Source organism: Rhinolophus sinicus, linkage group LG15 (genome assembly GCF_036562045.2).
Source record: "Rhinolophus sinicus isolate RSC01 linkage group LG15, ASM3656204v1, whole genome shotgun sequence".
Lineage (NCBI taxonomy): Eukaryota > Metazoa > Chordata > Mammalia > Chiroptera > Rhinolophidae > Rhinolophus > Rhinolophus sinicus.
The window spans coordinates 37,429,118-37,445,553 of NC_133764.1; the positions used below are offsets into that span (position 1 = coordinate 37,429,118).

General features: G+C 44.9%; 1 protein-coding gene across 9 annotated transcripts in view; it reads left to right on the top strand.

The window, feature by feature from the left end:
* Positions 1 to 3,424: 3,424 nt before the first annotated feature.
* The window catches only part of SEC14L1 (SEC14 like lipid binding 1), a 62,415-nt gene continuing 49,403 nt past the window's right edge, over positions 3,425 to 16,436 (top strand). For 5 of the 9 annotated variants that reach the window (XM_074320460.1, XM_074320463.1, XM_074320464.1 and 2 more), the window contains exons 1-3: positions 3,425 to 3,564; positions 4,754 to 4,858; positions 5,561 to 5,653. In XM_074320460.1, the coding sequence (XP_074176561.1) occupies positions 5,591 to 5,653 (63 nt within the window). In that variant the 5' untranslated portion in view covers positions 3,425 to 3,564; positions 4,754 to 4,858; positions 5,561 to 5,590. The remainder of the gene's footprint in view (positions 3,565 to 4,753; positions 4,859 to 5,560; positions 5,654 to 16,436) is intronic. The other 4 variants (XM_074320461.1, XM_074320469.1, XM_074320466.1 and 1 more) reach the window with 1 other exon arrangement.

Below are 16,436 nucleotides of genomic sequence, written 5' to 3' on the forward strand. Positions count from 1 at the left end.
AAAAAGAAGTGTGATTGGGTTGGCTATTTTTATTTCTGAGCCGGAAGCTGAAAGGCCTCAGGTCATCCTTGGTCGTCCTAGATCTCATCAGACGAGTGCTGTGCTTCCCAGGGCACACTGCAGCACATCTCCTCTTAATCTGGGCTGCTTCCCTAGACTCCATGCCCTAGCTTGGTGACAGGGGACAGAACGGGGTGAGAGCATCACCCCCAAGGATGCTTCAGCTCAGTCTATGGGATGGAGAGACGTGTTCCACCACTCAGCATAAAGGGCTACTCTAAGTAAGGCTCATCACTTCAACGCAAACAACCCAAGTAATATTCAGTATTTAATAGGATTCTGCAAAGTGCCGAGTGCTATGATAGGTAGAAGAAAATGAGTAGATATGGTCCCAGGACCCAAGCAACTCTCAATTCAAGGAGAGACAGACCTGATTCTTTTACAATCTCATTTAAGGAAGTATATCTTATGATGGAGGTACCAGGTGCACAGGCATATAGAAAAAGGAGGTGAAGGAAAAGCTTTGGGGGAGAGGGGTGCGCCACAGAACGCGGCAGGCTGCGTTTTCACTGTTCCCTGCCCTGTGCAGTCGGCTGAGCACCCGAAGGAAAATCTGCTTCTATGTAGTGCATCTTCCCATGCTGTGTTTACTATGGTGTCTGAATAAATTCAGGGACTGAATAAATGTTTGCTGAGTTAATAAATGTTTGCTGAGTTTGCTGAGATGAATGAGTGAACAGATAAAGTGGACATGAAAATAAAATCATACTGGACAAAGGAAAGCTGGGAACAAGATTTGTAGAAGACCTCAGGTGGCAGGCTTTGAAGCTTACCTTTATTTCTGTCATCAATGTAGTTTTGGAGTGAAGGAGTGAGTTTGCGTTTGTGTGTTAGAAAGAATTCTGCCAGCAGCGTGAAAAGTGCCCTGGAAGAGGGAAGACTTGTAGGCAGAGAAACCAATTAAGACATGGGGAGCTTTGCCTCTCCTGACAGAAATGAAATATTTTAGAAACATCTAAGGCTGGATGATAACTTTTGCAGACCTGGCTTCTTGGCCTGAAGTTTCCTCAGGTTGGGAATGATGCAATGGTACGAGCCTAAGGCCACAGGATGACTGCCAGAGCTCAATTAGGAAATTGTGCCTCTGGGTAACCTACATCTTCTGTACTTTTCCATGCTGGACACTTTGCCAGGTGGCCCATGTCAGGAGAATCTGTCATGTCCTACAAGGCTGTCTTTTATCCTTTATCACCAATTGAGAACGTTGTCCCTGACTGAACAAACTGTGAAATACAAATGCCAGGGTGGATGGGGCCACCAGAGAGGAAGAAACGTGTGCCACTTCTAGAAGTGTGTGCCACAGCCTAGATATTTAACTGGCCTTGACGCTTAGTAACCTTCAGAGAGATCATTCAGAGTTACCTCCTGCTTCTTTTGCTGTTGTGGGGAAGAGGTTGGGCTCTGCAGGCTCAAATTTTAGTTAAGACTCACTTGCCTCCGAATGTCTTTCCAGCTTTGACCCTCCCCTTAATCTGTACCCCCAATCCCTTTGGTGTCACCAACTTCCCACGCTTTCCTTGAGATGATTCCTAATATTGCACTAAGCAGTGGAGAAGATGTGGCCTGAGGGACCGGTAATAGTGTCCCCAGCTCAGGTTAATCCTGATGGGGAAGAGGTGACAGGCCACAGTGTCAGTGCCCAGGTATAACTGGGCTGTTGATACCGCATCCTGACGTCAGATAAAGCTTCTTTAAAAAGATTAGCAACAATTGTCACCCCAATAAATTAAAAAAAAAAAAAGATTAGCCAAAATACCATTATCCCACCTAAAAAATTAATAATAATTTCTTAATATCATTATGTGTTCAGTGTTTAAATTTCGCTGTTTGATGAATCGCATTTTTTGCTATTTTATTTGTTAAAATCAAGATGGAAATAGTTTATATATTGCAGTTAGTTGATGATCTCAGGTCTTTTTTTAAATTTTTAATTGAAGTATACGTAGAAGAAAGCATACAAATCATAAGTGTATGGCTCAATGACTTTCTCAATCTCTTAATCTATAGGTGGTTCCTTACCCTCTTTTTTCCTTTGGACTTTGTTTGATAAGGAATATGTTTGTCACGTAGTTTCCCACGGTCCATACTTGGCTGGCTGTTTCTCCGTGGTATCATTTGGCACGTTCCTTTGCTCTCTATTTCTTGTACATTGGGAGTTATGTGTAGAGGCTTATCAGATCAGGTCAATTTTTGGCAAGACCATTTCATAGGTGCTACTGTTTACTCCTATCAGTAGGCTCAGCATTCCTGGGCTGTGCCTTTCTCAAAGCATCTTTTGAAAGTGGTTGTGATATTACAGACAGGCAAAAGCCAGTCTGAGCTGTGCCCAGCGAGCAGGGAGGGTGATCAAGTTGGAAAATGATGGTTTGAGTTGAAAAGGTGTGATCAAGTAATGAATGGTTTTCTTGTGAGACTGGTAAACTGGCCCCGAAGGAAATTCCAAAACAGTTCCAAAAATATTCTGTGCAGTGGCAGCATCAGATGTACAGCCACCCAGGTGACTAATGGGAACGGAACAACAGTGACATTGATGGAGAAATTGTACGTTGGTTATAAAACCAGCTTTGTTGTGTGGGTGGAAGTGCGTGGTGTCCTTCTCTAGTCATTAGCGCCTCTTAAGGACCCCAAATGTCTGTGTGTATCATACTTGAGTTTGCAATTAGAGCTGGAACCGCGGCTCTCTTGCTGGAATGCAGCCCTCATCTCCAGACCCTAACTTCTGTCTTGGTTTCACCCCACAGTCTGGACTTGTTGACAGGACGCTCGCTGCTGGGTCCCACCCACCTCCTCCCCAGCCCTGGCGTTTGCCTCATCGGCATTACTCGGCTAGAATGTGGTCAGGGCACTGCAGCAGAAGCCTGCTACTTCTGAGTAGTCAACAAGAAATGAGGAAGCACAGGGCGACCTCCAGCGCGGATCAGACTGGGGGCAGGGCCTCAGGGCAAGCGGCCCGGCAGGAAGGCCCCGGCTATTCTGACCCCCCGCACACTTCCCTTGTCCAATTCAGCAGAACTACTTTCGGCCCTCGCGCGCAGCCCACTTTGGGTCTCGCCCCGCCCCTCACCATGGCCCCGCCCCTCACCATGGCCCCGCCCCGCGACGCAAACTACTAGGCGCGGCCAGCGGCCTTTAGCGAGACCAGCCACACTTAAGAGCCGACCCTCGTTCTGAGCTCCTCCCACGCCCGCCATCCCCGAGTTGGCGCCTGCGCAGCTCGCTGGTCACCCTTCCCCCTCCCTAGCAACCATCCTCGCGCCCGCCTCCGCCTCCTCTGCGCGTCCGCGCACGCGTGCCGCTTCCGGCTGCCTGGCCCCGCCCTCGCCGTCACCCGTAACAACCACTGGAGCCTCGCCGTGCCCCTCCCGCTCCCGCCCCCCCGGCCCACTCCCCGGAACCGGTGGTGGAGCTGCGGCCGCCGGCAGTGGGACGGCGACGGCACCGCGGAGCCGCCGGCATGAGCGACCCCCGCCGCCCCGCGTCCCAGGCCGAGTCCTTCTGACAGAGGTAGGCGCGCGTCGCCGCGGCGGGCTCCGAGCGCGCCCCCGGCCCGGTTCCTCCCGGCGGCGCGGGGCTCTCGCGGCCGCCTCCACGCCCGGCCCGCCTTTCCCGGCCCCCTCGGTTCCCTTCGGTCCCTCGGCCTGGAGCCCCAAGTCGGCCTTTCCCGTCCCGGGTCCCTGCCCTCCTCGCCGCTTCCACAGCACTGGTCGCCCCCTCCCCACCCCCACCCCGCCAGTCTTCCCACTCCCGGACCCCTTCTTGCGGGCAGCCGAGTTTGGGGTCGAGCCCATCCCTGCGCACCTTCCCGGGTCGGCCGGGGCTGGGGGCCCGCTGGAGCCGCTGCGCTGGACCTCCGGACGGGTCTGAGGGCCCGGCCGCCCCTCGACCCTGCTCGGGATGGATTCACTGGGTTTGGCCGTTGGCTAATTTTTAAGGACCAATTGTCATGCAATAGAGGCTGCCCTGGGCCAGGATGCCACTTGGCCGTTGTAACTCCGGATTCCCACGTAGGACATTTTTCTGGACCAGAGCATCCGAAGCCGGGAACTGGCAGGAGTTCAGACGCTCGTGAATTAGCAGGTTCTTGAGCGTAGCCAGTTTGGGTTCTGCCGGGCTGTGGACTCCTGAATGGATGTTACGGTGCCTTAAACGAGCGTTCTGCTCTTTTACACCCCCCCACCCTTTTTATACTCCATAATCACCCTCCCCCTTATCGGGGAGATACCCTAAAATAATTTAACCGATTAAATTTTTTAAAAAGACTATTGAATTCCTACTGTGCACCAGCCTTGTCAGGTTTGCAAAACTAAACAGAATGTGGTCCCAGCGCACCAGGACCTGCCAGCCCCAGAATCAAGATTAATGAGGCTTCTGTGGTGGAGAACTCAGGAGTTTGGCTGTCTTATGATTCTAGAGCTGGAAGTCTTTCAAGATTATCTCACCCCAAACCTCATTTTACAGAGGTGAAACTGAGTCCCAGCGAAGTCAAGTGACTTGCTTGAGGTCACCCAGCGTTATTTAGCTTTTTTCAGACTGTCACATAGTGCTGTTTTCTACCATATCCTGTTCCTTCAGAGAGGGATGCTAAGCAAACATGCCAGAGACCATTCAAACCTGTTTAAATGTTATCCTATAGATAGGAATCTTCTGAAATAAAATCTATTTTCGTAAATTTTTTTTTTTTTTTTTTTTACAGCTAGACTTTGGGCTCCTAGAGGACATTCCATTTTGTACTTTTGAGTGACCTCTCACCATACTCAGCATAAAATAACATTCTTAATGATTATCGTCTGCAGGACAGGTAGTCTCTTTGGATTTATTTTTCTTCCTCATTTTTAAATAGGGAAGTCCCCCAGGGGACTCCAAATAAAAGTGTTTTCAGAAAAGCCACATAGGCTGGGACGGGAGTGTGAATTCCTTGACATGTGAAGTAGGCGCCAGCATTTAATTGATTACTTAGGGATATTACAGCTCTTTGAGACTGGAAACGTCAGTGTAGCCTCTGGCCAGAGTTCTAGGTCTCTCTGCTATTTGAAGACAGGCCTCTGAAATCGTGGTCTACACAGTTAGAAAGTGGGCATTGACAAGTTTCCTTGGAAGCTGGCTTTTGAGGAGTATTCCATAATTTAAGATACAATAGTATTTTTTTCCACTTTTTAATTTTTGTGTGCCCCCAAAATAAATATCTTAAAGTGGCACCATTTTAATTGGCTTCTAAGAGAAGTTGTTGAGAAAATGATTCAAGAACTAATTGTATCGGTTATCAGAATAATCAAATCATAACTTTTCATTGCTGGAAAGGACTCTAACTCAGGTCAGCCCTTTCTTCACCGTTTCCGTCTTAGTACGATCCTTTGCCCAGTTAAGTGTCATTATTTGATTTTTGTGTGCATAGGATTATGACCTATTGGTTCCTTTCTACCCTTGGACTATATAGTATGATGTGTAAATCAGACTTAATTTTTTCCACATCAGGGTTATTTATCACATGTTTGTTTTGCAGGTGTGAGAGGATTGCTATTATATTACAATCATGGTGCAGAAATACCAGTCACCAGTGAGGGTGTATAAACACCCCTTTGAATTAATTATGGCTGTAAGTACTTACTTAACATTTCAGTTTACTCTTTGGCTTCTTATGTTTTTTAAGTATTCAGATTTGATGATCTGTAAACTGATGTTTATTTTATTGTCTTCATTGCTTCATTTGTACTTATGCTGTTTTTTTATGCTTATGAGTCGTATCTAGATTTTGCGAAATATTTTTAAACTCTTAAGTCTCTGAAAATCAAAATCTGCACTTTATTTTTAAAAAATGCACCTCAGGGTAATGAATGTATTTGAGTTAATTCTCCCTCTGAAAACACAGAAGTGGGTTTCTGACTAAATACTTCTTCCTCCACATTTTGCTCTTTGTTAAAGTAGAAAAAGGATGTGGAGAGGGGTTTCTTCCCTCTGCCGCTCATTTGGAAGAGTGCTCTGATTGCGGGTGAGCTCACTTCACGTAGAACTGAGCACTGTAGGATGGAGCTTAATGTACATTATTCTGATGACTGTTGAATGAGTTTCCCTCTAATGTCAAATTCATGAGTCATATTAGAATTACACAAATGAGGTAAATAAATTCTTAATTAAAGTCATCGTCGTTATTTACCTGAAGTGTTTGGCTGAAAATAAGCATTTCAGAAGATGCAAGACGACACAAACCCATTTCCAATCACTTTTACGTTACTATAGGGTATTCTTTCTCCTCCCTTCCCTTTAGTGTTGCTGTTAAGGTATAATACACATACAGGAAATGGCTTGTCGTGAATACACCATAATGAAAATGTCAAACTGAACCATGATTGAGTAGTGGGACAAACCAGCCCAGGAAGAAGTCCCACTACGCCCCTTTCCGTCCCTTCTCACGCCCCCTTCTCAAACTTAGCCGCTACTGTTGACTTTGAACACTGCATGAATGTTACCTGTTTCTGTTCTACATATGAATTGAAACTCAGGTGTGTTTGCATCTGGCTTCTGCTCTGCATTGTTTGTGATCAATCTGGTTTTGAAAAACAAAACAAAAACTCTAGTCCTCTCAAGGGAACAATTTAGATTGAGGGAGTTTGTTTTTTAAATTGAGGTATAATTTACACACAGTAAAATGGTCACGTGGTCGGGGTACAGTTTGATCGGTTTTGACGAAAGAGTGACCCACACCTCCTATCAACATGCGGAACCTTTCCATCCACCCCCTCAGAACGGTCCCTCATGCCCCTTCTCTGTCAGGAGTGAGGTGTTTTTGTCTTTTCTTTGTTGTTTTTCAGTTCTGTGTTTCCCTTAAATACTAGGACTGTTCAGTATTCTACGTGAATGGCTTATCGAAAGGCTGGTTTCCTGTTTGCGGCTTGTGTGTGCTGGTTTGGCTTCGGGGCGTGCAGAGCAAGGATCCACTCCCGCGAGCTTGAGGAGTGCTGTTAGTCGGAACACATGCGGTGTGATAGGAATGGTGCAGAAATCCAGGAATGCAGCTGGGATGGGCTGAGCTCCCAGAACCTGCATGGGAGGGGGGGTGTTCCTGGCAGTGCTGGGGGCCTGCACCCCGTGGGCCTCCGTCTCCCTCCACAGGCTGGAGCCTCTCTCCCCCACCAACAAGCAGCTGCTTTGCTCACTCCTGGTTTTCCCTCCCCTGTGACATCAGCTCACCTACTCTTTTCTCTGGTCAGAACTCCTCTGGCCGCATTTCCACTTTGTGGCATTTTCTTGTTGCTTGCATTCTTGCACTTTTTAAGTGACTAATTCTTGTCACATTTCGTGGTTCAGATTCTAGAGAGACTTGATCTGGTCGTCTTTCCCCTGGCCAGCTTGTGAATTATTGGCCTGGTAGTCGAGGCAGAAATGCAGCAAGCGATTGTGGGGGTGGGGGTGGGGGAGCTTGGTGGTCCCGGGGGAAGGTACCATGACCACCATCACGTTATGTTTTCTAAAATGTTAACTACAATTTTAAAAGCTTGGTGCAAGCCTGATAATTGGAGGCAAAGGATGGTCCCTTCTGCAAACACTAGATTTTATAAAGAGGTATTTTGATTGTCTACAGTTCAACTTCCTTATTTTTCTTACTTTACTATTTTCAAAGTGGTAAAGTTTGCCCTGCCAATTTTATGCATGGATTTACAGAAGAATTTGAAATTCAACTTCAACCCCCTCATACTTTTTAAATTAACTCATTTTTAAATTGCTTTTGTTTCAAGGCAGTAGTAGTATTCTTTTGAGTTGTTAGAAAATATTTAATCTGAAAATGAAGTATGTTCAGCCTTTTTCCCTTCTGGAATTGGAAACCAGAATGTTTGTTAAGTCTTTAATAGTGATTTTTGTGTGGTGTCATTTGCCACTTTTCTGACTGACTGTTAATTGTATGACATAAAATTCTCTGTATTTAATTTACCTTTATTTTTTTCATGAGCAAAAACAGTATAAAAGAGTTACTTTGAAAGTGCTCTTAGTTCATTCAGAGTGAGGAAAGAGATAAACAGTTAAAGTGAGAACAGAACTATAGATAGCTTCGCAGCATGTGACCCTCAACAAGAGTTTGGCAGGTGGTGGTAGCCTGTGGGATTGATAGGTGTATCTGAGTCCTGATTTCCAGGAGTCCCGTGAAGGAGGAGAAAGACTTGGAGAAAAGGCCTCTCGGTACATTTAATGCCCTTGATTGTTTTAACCGAGACTGTATTGCCAGAAAATTGTTTAGGTAGAAAGGGCCTAGTGTAAATAGGTACACTGTGGGTATCAAATATGTTCATTGCATTTTGATTGATTTCATGAAAAATTATGCGTTTTGGGGTCATTATACTTAGCATTAAGAAATCCTGTTAGTGTTCTCATTAATTCATTTGAATTAACAAATGGTAAACAAGCAAAATTGAAATGGAGGTTTTTCAATGGGCATTTGTGGCCTTTTAGGGGCATTCTTTTGTTAGCTGTTAGCCCAGGAAAAGAATGTTAGAGCTTTGGTGAGTTGAGAAGTCACGTAGCTCAATGCCCTTTTGAGGGCGAGGACTCTGAGACTCAGAGAAGTTCAAGCAGACACAGCGAGCCGTGGGGATCTGAGTCTTTGTATCATAGCGTGGCCCCTCCAATAACCAGTACATCCTGGAATGTTTTATGGAGAGTCTTGTCCTTGAAAATGTCTTTCTGGTCTGGGCCAAAAGCATTCCCTGGGGCCGCCCCGCCTGACTTGTAGGGAGGAGAATTTAATCAGTGAAGGACATTCCAGTGGGCTGTGCGGAAGGAAGGATCTGTGGTCTCACTCGGGCCGGGACGTGATCCCCCCGAGAGGAGCTTGATCCCCCAGAGAGGAGCTTAGCCTGGGAGGCGTGATTCTGGATGCTTGGCTTAGAGCGTTTCATTTTGAAATTTCTAAGGTAAAACACAAATTGGAAAACTTAAACATTTTCAAGTACAGCTTTCCCCCTCCCCATGTGAATGGCCCCTTAATAAATGGTACAAAGACAAAATAAAGGAGATAGAGAATCGACTAGAAGTGCAGTGTAGGAGAGCCCCCGGGGAGAGTGGTCAGGGCGCTGTGACTGGGAATTGTGTGTGAGAGGAAAACCTGAGAGTCTGCCTTCCGAAACAGACAGACAGGTCTCTGGTGACAGTCGCAAGTGATGGGGGACTGATCTCTGATCCTTCCTCGCCTGAGGACAGCTGTCATTTTGACTGGTTGGAACATGTGAAAGAAGAGGCACTACAACCTTCTGTAATCATCCCACAAGTCATACCCTTGTCCAGGCCCATTTCTTTTTTCTTTTTTATCCCCCCTCCTCCTACCTGCCCCCCCTCTGGTTCAAGCTGTTGTTTCTCAGCCTAGTTGTGTAGGACACAGCTGCCTGGCCCACGCTGGTGTTATGAGCCTTGCACGCCCCCCGGCTGAGGCAGTCGGTCGGCCATTCACCGCAGCTCTTGCCGGATGCTGGCCGCTCATGTGGGCCCATTTCCACTTGGGTTTTTTATCATCACAAATTGGTTACATGGTTCTCTCTTAACCCACCCATTCCCCCCCAGTTTCCCTGTTCTCTTAGCACTGTTCTTCTCCCAGAAGCCCCTGCACCATCTGTATTCCCAGCAGACACAACCTTTAGATTGCGCTTTCAGGGCACGCAGTTCTGTCCCTTTCTCTCCCAGCACTTGCCATCATCGTTCCAGCCTAAGCCCTCTTCTCTTTGGAGGGAGAGACCAGAGTTTACTTGTTCCTTTCTTACTTACCTCTTTTATTGTCCCTGTCAGGCCATCCTGCATTCTAGTGCCAGGCCTGTTGCTGTTTGTCAGTCCCCTGTTTCAGTGATCTCTTATTATCTGTCAGACAGTTCTGAGCTGCTTTGCTTTTTCTTCAGGGCCCTTCGTGTCCTACCCTCTCTGTGTAACCTGATTTCATATATCATGCAAACTTCCCAACAGGAACATTTAAATCTATTCTGTGCTGTCCTGGTTTGCCATGCACAGGGTCTCTTCCTGCTGTACTCCCCTTTCTTTGCATACTTCCTTTCTTGCCTGAAACGTTTGCCCTTCGGCATCTGGCTCTTAGAATCTTCATTTTATTGACCCGCCCACTTCCCTGATGTCTCTTAAGATACTGGCCCTGCTTCTCTTTCCTCTGACTCCTTAGTGTGGTCAGTGTTGGGTACTTTCACTTGTAATTAGTTTATTCTAGAAGGTTCCTGAGTGTTGCTCTCCAGCTGTTTTGTATATTCCTCAAGGGCAGCGACTTTGTTATTTCTCTTGTTCCCTCAGGTGTTGGTGCTAAGCACTCACATGTGTTTGATTAGCTGGTGTCTGCTTGTTCTCAGGAGCTTTGGGCATGAGGACTTGGGAAGTGGGTTTGATGGACTCTCAGATCTGAAGTATAACTCACCTGTTTTTTCTCCATGGAAACAACGTGCTGTGCTCCTTCAGTTAACCAACACCGCCCGCAAGAGCAAAGCCCTTTTGTGACAATGTTGGCTTTTTTTTTTTTTTGGTACATTATATAAAACCCTGTTGATAAACACCATAATCGTAGTTTAAGTGATGTTCTTTTACAGGTCGAATAATGAAAAAACCTATTTGCCACGTGTACACATATGAAGTGGCCACCAAAACAAAATGTGCTTTTGCTCTTTTCATTTTCTCGTTTTATTTTTGTTTCATTCTCTCTTCTCTTAGTCCCTTTCCTCTCAGATTTCTCATGTCTTCCGCTAAGACGAGAAGAGCAAAGGAAGAGAAAGAGTTTTGCTGTGAGACTAGCACAAGTCTGGGCCCTGCCACAGACCAGTTCTGTGACCTAATAACTATGCCAGTTACTAGCATAAGACTATTGTGAGGATGTGATAGAATTAAATAGACCACGGAGGTGAAGGTGGGTAAGCCAGGCCCTGGGAATGTCACGGCCTCCCATTGTCCCTTCCCGATATCCAGCCCTTTTCCCGCCTCCAAATACTAGGTGAAATAATCAGTTTGTATGTAGGTAAATCCCTCTACTGTGAACATGTGTCTCTCTTTTAGATCGGCCTTTGTATTTAAGCTTTATTTCATCGATTCAGATTTCATATATTCAAACAGCTAGGGAGACATGTGGGGCCCCTGGAGTAGACTTGTATATCTGAATGCAATCTGGGGAGAGCTTGGTGTTGAATTAAATTGAGCCTTTTTTTTGGAGGGTGAAGTGTGTGAAATCTGAGAGGTAGAGCGCTTCCTGGGGAGCTGTCTTGGAACACAAGCCACCCCACGTTTCCACATTGTTCCTCTGGTTGCTTGGGGCAGAGGAGCAAAGGTCCTGCTGGAACCCATTCTTGCTTTGTCCTTTCTCCCCCGTGTGGCAGCTAGCCGCCTCCGTTCTCCCACGCGTCCTTCCTTGCCTGATGTTATTTTGAGCCACTTACACCTTTTCTCTAACTTTGTTTTTGTCCTTTGACCTGACTGTGCATATTGGGTTTTCAGCATAATTTTGGTTACGAAGTATTTTCATTCCATCTTTCTTCTCGAAGCATATCCTCTTCCTGTCATCCTAGATTTCATGCCGAGGCCTTTATATTTCTGACTCAGGTTTCCAAGTTTCTCATGGTTAGGTGTCATATGGAGGTTCATCTTTTTCATTAATTAAGATATTGCTAGAGTGTCAGCCTCAAATGCAAGAGAATTTGTTTTTGCCCAAACGAACACGCAGTCTGCATTTTGGGGTAGCTGACTTTAAACCCAGTTTTATTCAAGTATAGGAGTGGAGGGAAATGATCAGTTTTCTCTGATATGTTAAAGATCCTGGTCAATTTTTAGTTGGCAGGGGGAGTGGGTATGTGTGTATTCTTCTTATTTATAAAGTTTTTGAATGCCACAATGAGTCCTATTGTATTTAATAAAAGCGGGGGTGTAATTAGTCAGATTTACTTGGTTGTGAAAATGGATAGTTAAATATAGAATACTTTCATTGCATGCTACTTTGCATGGAACCAGGCATTTTCCCTTCTCTTACACCCACTCTCCCAACATGCATTTTGAATTATTGTTAATGTGCCAGCGTGAAGACCGTGTATTACAGTAGGAAATATTTCAAGAAGAAATAAAGCAGGGTCCGATTCAGCTTCCTGCATTTTTGATTTACCTGTTTTTGTACAAAAAACAAAGCAAAACAAAAAGCCAAACCTTGTATTATTGAAATTTTCAAGCAAACACAAGTAAAGAGGATGGTACAATAAATGCCCTTGTTGTACCCACCACCCGGCTCCAGTAGTGTCAACATTTTGCCAGTCATCTGTTCTGCCCCCTTTTTTCCTGGGGTACATAAAGCAGAGTTCAGACATCTCGTTAATTCGTTGATAAGTGCTTCAGCGTGCATCTCTAACCAGTAAGGACCTTTTTCCTTTTTAAATATAACCCCCATGGCATTATGACACCTAACCAAAGTACTGGTAATTTCTTGGTGTCATGGAATACAGTATCCACGTTCAGACTTTTGTCTAAAACAATGGCTTTTTATAAGTTGTTTGGTTCCTGCTTCAAATACAACCATTGCGTTTCATTTGGTTATTACGTTTCTGCAGTCGCCTTTATTCTCTCACATTCTCCCTCCCTCATTTCCTTTCATCCCATTGCTTTGTTAGAGAAACTGGGTCATTTGTCCTGTTCACTTACGTTCACCTTGTACTGATCTAATTGCTCCTCACAGCAAATAGGCACTCGGAGAAGGTGCAGATGTCAACTCAATCAGTTCAGTTACTTTTTAGCAGTTCCGTGTAGCACTTCCTGAGAGAGATAGAAGCCAGTGGTTACAACCAGCGGCTCCCCTTTCATCCCTGTGATTAGCCTGCACAACTTTGAGTTGCAAATAAGGTGCAAAATATTTCTTCCCAAATCAAACTGAGTCTTTCCTATTTATAGTCACTTTTGAACCCACTTCATTGGTCTTAGTATTTCATACACAAAGCACTTAGAAGGAGTTAGTTCAGTGGCAGGTCTGATGAGGAGGCTTCTGTGTAGCTCAGGCAGGGAGTGCTTTGGCGGAAGTGTGGCCTCTCTAGTGAGGGGGCTGTCGGCCAGTCATGCTTTGTCGCAGCCCAGGAAGGGTAGGGAGGGCTATCGGGCTGGTTGCGGAAGTTCCCCCAGAGAAGTTCCCTGAAATGAGGGTTTTCGTTGGCCACTGTTACAGTTGATCCTTCTTTCTTGGTTTTTAACCTGTACAAGAGTGAAACAGACAGTTTTGTATATTTCTAGTGGAGTAACTTTACATGTTGTAACAGAATGCATGTGTTGTGTTGTAATTCTCTTGGGAGGTACGATTGGATGTTAGGAGTACTAGCCTTTTTAGAAAAGTCTTTATGTGTATGTAATTACCACTGTACGTGAGATAATTGCTGTATGTGTGTCCATAGTTTCCTGTGTGTCCTGTTTCCATTCAGACGTCTGCCGTCTGTATTTCATAGCTCTGCACGTTTTTGCACCAGTGTCAGAGGGCGCTTGGGGTCATCAGCACGGCACTGGTGAGCGTCCGGGTTGTAAATGTCGTGCATGTTTGATTAGATGGCTGTGGGGTGGCTCTTCCTCTCTGGTCTCTGGTCCTTCCTTCTGGTCGCTCATGCTTTTCTTCTCAAGCCACCTCCTTGCCTTTTGGGGTACAGACGGACTCTTCCCCTAATGATAACTTGTCTTGTTATTTTGGGACCTCCAGTTGTATTATTTTGTGTTTTCTGGCCATAATAGGTGTTTTAATTTCTAGTAGTTATTACCATTTTAGAAATATCTAGCACTGTCTTACCTGACGTCTCTTCCTGGCAGCCTCGTTTAAACCTGCAGCCTCACCTGTTGCTCTCTAAACCTGAGATCTCAGAGCTCTATGGTCAGCCTACGCTCCTGCCTCCTGGGACATCTCCGTCTGACTGTTCCAAGTTACGTTTAGTACATCTGAAGCAGATCCGCCCCTCCCGCCTGCACAAAGAACACGCCAACAGAAAACACAAAACGAAAACCCCAATAAAATGCCACCCCAGAGCTCTCCCGTTTCCTCTGAGCTGCTGCTTCTGACCAGTGCCCTCACCACGTGCCGACCCTCAGACCAGAAACCTGGTGTCCCTGGCAGCCTTTCCTCCTGACCCCTCAGCCTCAGTGATGACCAGACCCTCACCTGTCAAGGGTGTCTCCTAACTTGTTCCTGAATCTGAGCCTCTGACGGTTGCTGTCTCAGATGACCGCTCACCACTGCCTGTCTCTGCAGTGGCGTGTGGACTCTGCCTCCCAGCCCCGTCCCACCGCCCACTCTTCTCAGGGCTGCTACCCCGGAGTCTCCAAGTTGTAAATTGGGACACGCCTCTTGCTAGTTTAAAATTCTTATGTAGCTGCGCCTTACCTTCAAGATGAAGTTCACATTCCTTAGCCTGGTCCCCAGAGCCCTTCATCATCTGCCTCCTGACTTGCTCTTTTGCCTCATCTCCACATGCGAGGCCCTACATGTACTCCACACCTAGTTATGTTGGTTTACGTGTGGTTTCCTAAACTTGCCATTCTTTTTCATGGCCTCCCTGCCTTTGTACCAACCCGCCTGGGATACCTTTCCCCCCCCCGTCTCACCTGTCCGACTAACTGGTCAGATTCTTCTAGTTGGAATTCGGAATTCCTTCTCTGTGCTCTGATGACTCACTGTCACCTCACTGGTTACTGCCCTGTCCTGGTCGCTAGGCTTGCTGACTTCCCCTCCACTCTAGTGTCTTGAGGATGGGAATCAAACCATCTTGCTTAAATCCTGAGCGTTTAGTAAGGCCTCAAAAATAGATTTGTCTACAGAATAAGTGAGTCTTGGAATGTATGCGTGTTTCCTGTATTCTGCTTTTTGTAATGAAAATTTTGACAAAAGGTCACATTGGAAGATAGCCTTTTGGTTGGAAGTTTTTACTATTAATATTTATAAATTAAATTATGATTGTAAGGAATCTGATACAAAACATGTTTTGTAAGTAAAATAGAGTTTATGTTCAGTGAACTGAAGCTTATAATTACTATAGTTGACTGAAAAACATCCCTCAGTGTTTTGTGTGGTTTTTCTCTCATAGTGATGAATACCTACAATTTAAAACAACTCAATTTTTATGATTTTCCTACAGTGAAATTTCACTTAAAAATTCTTGACTGATAGAATGGTATTCTATTTTTCTGTTTGCAATCTCTACACACTTAAACCTGAAAGGTTGGTTATTACATGAGTTTTTTTCTTAATGAATATGTTATTCTACTTAACATTAGGTAGTCCTAATCAGAAAATCTGTCTTCCTTTTCTTTTTCCTAATTTAATGCCTGTGTGTGTTTTAAAAATCCAGTCCAGAACTGAAATCTACAAGGTACATATTTTAAGTAAATTAATTTAAGAGATTGTTGGTTGTATTGCAGGATTTATGCTATTAATATTTAGAAAGCTCTTCCCCAAACACCTATTGTCTTCATTGGACTTAACTAAGTTGGTTTAGAATGCACATGCTAACAATTCTAAACTGATTTTCTACTGAATCAGAATTCCTGGGGGTGGGGCCCCGCGGTCTGGTTTCACAAGCCCTCCAGTTGTCTGATTCCTGCTCAGGCTTGAGAACTGCTGGTGTGTTCTCCTTAATTTGAATTTGTAGCAAATGGAATTGGAAGAAAGGAAGTTGGTTTCAGTTATAACTTTAATTTAAAATTTTTGAAAGGAATGGAGACTGTTACATAATGCTCTCTTTTGAGATTTAACATCTGCTGAAAGGAGACTATTTATTTGCTTCATGTGCTTTTCCAGACTGCTGTTCTTGAGTTTATTTAGTGATACCAAAGTTATATTTACAAGTATTTGTGTCCTTGAACTTCTCTTAATGTAATTAATTGTTTGCATGACTTCATTTCCCAATTTTCAGGTGGAGTAGATTTGTAATCTATTTTTTTCTGTTGTTACACATAACATAAATTTACCATTTCAACCATTTTTCCGGGTGCGGTTCAGTGGCATTAAGTACATTTACATTGTACCATCCCCACCATCCATCTCCATCTTCCCAAACAGAAACACTGTCCCCATTAAACACTGATTTCCCCCCCCCCCCCACTTTCTGTCTCTGAATATGACAATGACTATTCCATGTATAGTGGAATCATACAATATTTGTCCTTTGTGACTGGCTTATTTCTCTTAGCAAAATGTGCTCACTGTTCATCCATGTTGTAGCACATGTCAGGATGGCTTTCCTTTTTAAGGCTGAATGATCCATTTTATTGTTAAGTTTAGACCACATTTGTTTATCCATCAGTGGACACTTGGGTTGCTTCCATTTTTAGGTCATTATGCTTACTGTACATTTTTAATGTCTAGTTTTTAACTGTAATGTCAACCAAAAATAAACCTAGCTCTAGGTTTA